Source organism: Austrofundulus limnaeus, unplaced genomic scaffold (assembly GCF_001266775.1).
Source record: "Austrofundulus limnaeus strain Quisiro unplaced genomic scaffold, Austrofundulus_limnaeus-1.0 Scaffold1527, whole genome shotgun sequence".
In the NCBI taxonomy this organism is placed as follows: Eukaryota; Metazoa; Chordata; class Actinopteri; order Cyprinodontiformes; family Rivulidae; genus Austrofundulus; species Austrofundulus limnaeus.
In genome coordinates this window covers 16,083-23,324 of record NW_013953929.1, presented here as the reverse complement: position 1 = coordinate 23,324, position 7,242 = coordinate 16,083, and the positions used below count along the sequence as shown (strand labels likewise).

The 7,242-nt window shown below is 39.0% G+C and overlaps 1 protein-coding gene across 1 annotated transcript in view; it reads right to left on the bottom strand.

The window, feature by feature from the left end:
* The window catches only part of LOC106535680 (teneurin-1), a gene marked incomplete at both ends in the record, with an annotated part of 47,401 nt that overhangs the window by 25,176 nt on the left and 14,983 nt on the right, over positions 1-7,242 (bottom strand). The window contains 1 exon segment of the mRNA XM_014032746.1: positions 2,652-2,890. Within this exon segment, the coding sequence (XP_013888200.1) occupies positions 2,652-2,890 (239 nt within the window).

The following is a 7,242-nucleotide window of genomic DNA, read 5'->3' as shown; positions in this document are numbered from 1 at the left end:
GAATTTTGCCTGAAACTCTCAGACTGAAGAAGTCTCTTGGAGGAGAGACGAAACGTTTCATTAGAGAAGAACCCGTCCAGAAGACCTATACAATTTTTTTTTTCTTTTTGATCATGGGGACAATTTTCCAGACAAACACAGCCTTTTGGGGACCCAATGCTCCTCATGCGGAAGAAAGTCTGGTCCCCAGCGGTGTGGATGCCAACTTTGGGTTGGGGTGTGTTGGTTTTAGGACCAAGATGTGAATTTAGTTCAGGCTACATTTACTGTCAGATATGTACTGAGATGGTTAGGTTTAGGGTAAAAGCTCAGGGTCAGGTTATGGAAATTACTGGAAAATGAATGGAAGTCAGTGCAAAGTCCCCACGAGGATAGAAAACCAACTTGTCTGTGTGCATTTATTCAACGCTGAATAATTACTGGTTTTCTGTGCTTTGGTCTGGGACAGCTCATTTGCAATTTAAAATATTCTACAGGGGGTCAGGTTTGGAATACAATCCTGCTTCAGAGTGAAACTGAACAAATTTCAGCCATCTTGCTTTGATCCTTGATCGATCTCTTTTCCTTTTTACTTTTTGTTTGTGTTCTTTTTTTGTTTGTTTTTTGTTTTTTTGTGTGTCATTTTACTCAATACCAGCAGGAGTGTTTACAGCTCACATAGAGCTGATTTTAGTTTAGTTAACTGATGCTTTATTTTGTTTGTCAGGACAATATGTGTGAGAACATCATTTTTGTAAACAATTAAAGGCCTACCCTTGAAGGAATGCATATCGTCCACCGCCTTTGATGCCAGTATCTCATGGTCATCTCATGATGAGAAATGATGGTTACGTTTTTAAGGTTGGCAATATATGAACCCAAATACACCTGTGGAATATCAATGATAGAGAGCAACGTGGCAATATGTGACTCATGTTGTCTGTTGAAGAATGTTGCGTGTGTTCCCATGACATGTCATGATTAAAGCACGGGTCATAAATGACTCTGCGCTACCACTACAACAGCTGTAACATCTGTAAAACTGAATCATAATACACATTTCAGCTATGACCACAACAAGTTTTAGAACACTGTCAGTAAAATTGTTTGAGTTTGACTCATTTTAGTGTTTTCTAAATTCAGATGACCGTGACAGCCATTCTAAAGAGAGTTGGCTCAAAGATGTAATCAGTTGTACATCCAGTGATTATTTCCTGGAAGTTTCATTAAAAAGTGTCTGTTTATGAGGCAACTTGCTGGCAGAGCTGACTTCAAATAGTTAATCGCTGAACTTCAAACTAAGATTAAGAGTGAGTCTTGGTCAGATAAAGTTACAGTTTAAAATTAAAATGAGCTTAACTAAGCAAATGTAATGATTGTTAATTATTGAATTGGTTAGCAGATATTAGCTTCTGTAGCATATGTTGCTATACAGAGTGTAGCACTCTGCTGAATCAGTAGAGAAAAGTTTAATTCTAAAGTAGCACCGGAAATGCAGTGTCAACCATAAAAGGTAAAGAATAATCAGTGTTGGGCAGCACTAATTTAAAAATTAGTTCCACTAGCCCTAAAACACCTCAAATAATTAGGTTCCCTAATTCTAAATCACTAAGGCACTGAAAATGTTTAGCAAAAGCTAATTCTAAAGCACTAAACCCAGTCAATTCATGAACATACTTCAACAGACAACGAGTCTCATATTGCTCTATTAAGACTTATCATCGACACTCCACAACCATATTTGGGTTCATATATTATAAATATGTCACCTAGTGGATAAGTGACACACATATGAACAAAATGTGTGACATCTTTCACCGTCAGCTGTTAACATTAACGTTGATCAATGACATTTATAGACCTCACTCAGTTAGTGCTTCTAAAGTTAGCCTATAAATTTAGCAAGTGCTAATCCACTAATACATTTTAAAATTAGCAAAAGCCCTAAAGCACTATCAGGAAATTAGTTCCCCTATTAGTGCTTTTGTGCTTTAGGAGAAATGTGCCCACCACTGAGAATAATTAATATATAATAAATATATGATTTATTACTAGTTGAAGTCATAATTATTCAACTAGCTTGAAAGTCTAAGTTAAATCATTATTTATATATTTTCCTTATATACTGTATCATCTGCTATTTTATATGATTGTTGGATGAAATGAACATAATTAACAACGTACTGTAAAAAGATTACAAACAAATTGTGACACAGATCCAGTTGGGTTTGCTGTTAATCAAAAAGTTTCTTTGTCGGCTGTGAACTGTTGCACTGTTCGGGCGTCTCTACGATGTCACAGGTGCCAGCAGTGCACACCCTAGTGACGTTTAACTCTGATTGTGTGATGTTTAACTCTGATTGCAAATCCATTTAAACTAATATCACACTAACGTTTAAGTCAATATCTATAAAAAAAGACTGAGTTATTCAGCTATTTTTGTGTATTTTGACATTAGTTGGATTTTGGCCGCCATCTTGAATTAGGTTGAGTCTTTATGGTTCAGTTGTACGTGTCTATCCCTGTTAACTTTCAGAGTGTCATTGCAAATTGTCCAGTGGTTCATAAAATCATAACAAACAGAAACACAACCACACAGGCCCAAGCAAAGATGTCATCGCTGGGCGATAATAACCAGAGGAGGCGCGAGTCGGATGTGTCCGGTAACTCACCGATGACGTATGTGAGCAGCAGGGCCAGCGTGAGCGTGAGCAGAGACGCAGACAGGGCTGTGCACTTCCAGTTGCAGCAGCGGTGGGGCTTGTTGAAGGTAAAAAGCGGCCTGGTGACACTGCTACGAGGGAGGGGTCGCGGTGGAGGGGAGTAAACTGTCCCCGAGGTCAGGGGGTATCCCTGCCCTGCCCCCGACAGCAGCGCTGACGAACCAGACCCCTGCTTGAACAGGAAATGTCTGAGGAAACAGAAACACACAGACACAAAATGAACATTTTCACTCTAGTATAAAATGTACTGTTTGTTAAGAGCTCTGCCTTCTGTGGTTACTGTTGCTAAGCCTGTCAGTCATGACTCATTACACTGATAGCACTGGCAGGAAAAAAGGCTGCTTTTCATTTCTGGCCAGCAATTGAAGATTTTGTCTTCTGACACGACAAATACCAGCTCTGACTAGTTAATTAGGCAAACATTGGTTTTGGAAGTTGGTTAAACAATTAGTTTGGACATTTTCATGTTTGCAACTGAATTTTAAAGGAACAAAAAAAATTTTAAAAGAGGATACACACATAAAAGCTACATAGAAATTTTGAACATCTGAGTCTTTGTTTACACTGCTTTGGATCCTTTTTTATGTCTGAAAAAACCTCTACCGACAAAAATGCTGAAATACCATTCCTTTTTAGGTAGTGAGAACATTTACAAAAACAACATATTAAAATACAGAAAAACCACGGTGTTTGAGGTAACGATAGATTTAGAGGTTGGGCAGACTGTAGTGGTCCCTATTTTGTTAAGGGTAAGACATTAACTAAAAGCTTCAGTAAATGAAGTGGACTGCATCGTCTGTTTATGGTCTCTACTGCTTAAATGGAAGAGTCTATATTTTTAAGGTTCAGATGATCACAAAACTGGACTTTGAATCAGAATTATTATTTTTATTTATTTAGATTTTAACCAGGAAAATCCCATTAAAGTCACAGCTCTCTCTTGCAATGGAGCCCTGGGCCTGAAGACAGCCTAACGTTCATGTTTTTGTTTCTGTGGGAGGAAACTGGAGTACACAGGAAATCCACTCAAACATAAAAATATGCAAACTCCACACAGAAAGTCCCAATCAAACTACAGATAATCAAATCAAGATTGTGACCTCTAATTTCTCAGTGAGGCAATCCCCATCATTTATGATGCATGACAGAATTTATAACAGTGTCTTATTTTTTTAAAGGGGTTTGAAACTAATCTGCCTCACAAGCCACAAACTCCACCTCATATCACTTACATGAGAGTTATACCTGTTGGGGGGTCACATCTCTGAGCTTCCCCGGTACTGTGTTGTCCAGGATTCTGGAAGGGAAGCAAGCTCTGACCGATTGTCAAACCTTGGATTTAGGAGGATCAGAGTGGTTTTCATTTGGACTGTGGAACAGTATCTTACCTTTGCAGAGCTGCTTGGGGGGTTGGATACATGTCAACACTTTTGGACATTTGCCTTATTCTGACCTTCAGAAATCTGTAAATTTCATAAAGTACCTGTAGTACCCTCACACAATACAACAGGAATATAGGGTAATGGCATTTGTGGTAGTGCAGGCTGGGGATGATGTGTTCTGTGGGTATTGGTGGGTGTGTGTTTTGATGGGGGATTGGCAGCATCTGCAGGGGAGAAGATACAGTCTGGTGAGAGGAGGAGGGTGGGGGTGAATTCAGGAACAGGCAGTCTCTCAGATGTAAAATAAATTTGAAGCTGAGTTTTTGAAAATTTTGGAGAGATTTTCTCTATACCTCTGTATATAAGCACTGTTCCAAGACCCAAATGAAAGATACTCTGCTCCTCCTAAACCCAAGGTTTGCCAATTGGTCGGAGTTTCCCTGGACGACACAAAACCAGGGAAGCTCGGAGTGTGTAATTTAGACAATCCGTACAACTTGACATGCATGAAGTTGTAGGAGCTTGTGTTTTGAGGATTTAGAGATATAGACCATGTTCCCCAGGTTTTTCCGGAAGGAAATGGGGTGCCAGGGTAACTTTGAAGAGCCATCTGGTCCCTATGTGAACAAAACAAAAGCTGTGTTTTCTTCCATGGAACAAAGTCAAGCTCACCCCAGGTATAGGTTGGTGTTTACCTACACAGTACAGCCAGTCTAATGTAGGTCAATTGTGCGATTCAAGTTTTCACGTGGTTTTCAGCAGCACTTTGTTTACATAAAATGTGTATGATATTTCAGCAAATCTGGGAAACTATTGAAGCAAACTGTTTCAAATGGCACCATTTGATATAGTTTAAGATGACCTTTGTTATGTTTGATTAGATATTTTGAGATTAGTTCCTTTAACTTTTGGAGTAAGTCTGCTTTAAGATACAGCTAATCAACATTAGCCAACACAAAAGTCTACAACTTAGCCATTTTTTAGATGGATAGATTGTGATGGGTTGAGCTAAGACAGTACAACAGTGGCTGAGGTTCACTCACAACACACACTCTGAATGGTAATATTTCACAATATGGCATGAAATCACCCAAACTGCCTTTTTTTAAGGTTTGACCAAAACTCTTTTTAAGATAATCTTTTCAAAATTCTAGGCTGAATGTTAGCATTTATATGTAATATCCTGAAAAGGACATAAACAAAACTCAGTGAAAGTTGTTGGAAAGCTGGTGCAAAAAGAAGAACTTCTCCAATGTGGGTGCATTTCTGGATCACTTTGCTAAAAACAGCCCCAACAAAAATGGACATGTGCTTTTGGTGGAGGATTTGCTCACCATGTTCTCTTCTATTTTTGATTGCATGCCTGTTGGCCTTGAGAGTATGAGCTTACTGTAGGCAGCAAAGCAATAAGTTGAACATGCACCTAATTGATATATACTGAATAAATATATTACATTTTTCCTACTCTAGTATTTTGGATTTAGTATTGTAGCCAAAAGACAAACTTTGGATTTCTCATCCCTTCAGTTTGGGGATATATATATAGGAGCCCAGGTAGCAACAATTGCAAACCTGTGATTGGATGACCACCGGGTGAGGGAGGTGTTTAGAAAACTGTCAATTAATTACTGTCTTAATCTTATGAGGTGGAAGTCATTCTGCATCCTGTGTTCCACAAACCACCTGCCACCCCAGGGACCACCGCCCGTATCTTCCTAAAGTAGATTACAGTGGGAAGGTGGGAACAGTAGCTTTGCAGTTCTATCTAGGACAGTGGTTCAATGCTTCACCAATTACCTTAGCACAACTCATACTCCTTTTTTTAGTTTTTTTTTTCCTCTCAGGTATCTTGTGTCTTCTTCTGATTCTATTTATGTAAATCTGGACTCAGTGGAATTTAGCCTCACTCGAAGCTACGCCTGGCTGAAACTCATTTAAAGGGCCCCAAAGGTGGGAGATTTTCTATGAAGCCCACCTCTCCAGCAGTATATTTTATTTATTTATATTTTAAATATACAGTTTTTGGTTTAGGTGTCAAACCCCGGTCAGACTGTTCCACTTTGCCACCGCCCAGTAATCTGGCCTCATCACCATCTCCAGTAAAAATTCGGCTCGTACAACATCTTTTCAACTCCCATAATTTAGGGGTACAGTTGATATCCCAAATGTTGGGCAGCGTTTGTGTATTTTTAATTTAACAGTGATCCTAAACTGCAAGTAATTCATCATGAAAATTTCACACAGGAGGCTAAAATCAGGCAGAAAGTAGTTCAAGAAAATCCCTAAGCACTAGGATTCCTCATGCAATCAACTTCATATTCCACAGCATATTCTGAGACATAAGTAACATACTGTACATTGTTAAAAGCCTGGTATTCCTTTAAACCACCTTTCATGCCAGAGTTCTAAACTAAGGTCATATTGTGCTGAAAAGGGTTCAAACACAATTTCATCTCCTGGGATGTGTTATGAAAGGACTGGAGTATGTATTGAGGATTATTGTCAGCTACTCCCAGACCAAATTTTAGCACAATATCTGTAGAACTGACTAAGTTAAAGTTAATTTTGTGTTTGCTAAGTTTGCTTGGCTGTGGCAGATAACTTACATCAGACGGACTCTAAAAGTCATTGGGCTGTGGATGAACATCTAGTTATTACTTTGAGAGAGTTTAATTAAATGTTTCCATTGGTTTGTGAGATATTTTGCTAACACTACATGCAAGCACATACAGACATGGGCATGTTTGGCAGTAGGCAATAACTTAAAAAAAGCGAACACAATTCTTCATCCTTTTGAGAAATCCCAATTTTGACCAGAGGGTTTTTCTGGTGCAACCTTCACATGAAGTTCCTGCAATGCAGAGCAGCAATAATATGAAACAGATTGAAACAGCACCGGCACCCTTGGATCAATGACTTACCTATTTCTTTTGACACATCAAAGCAACTACTTAAGTTATAAGGCTGCTAAATGAAGATGAGCTTCATTTTCATTATGAAATGTGTTCGATGGTAGATGAAGATAGGAGAATGAGCCGAAGGGCAATTAATCTGGGTACCATTTCATCTGTATTGTGTTTAGATAATGGAGGGTGAGCGCTGGAGGGTGGCGGATGAGGCAGGGATGTGTGTGTGCATGAGTGTGTGTGTGTGTGTGT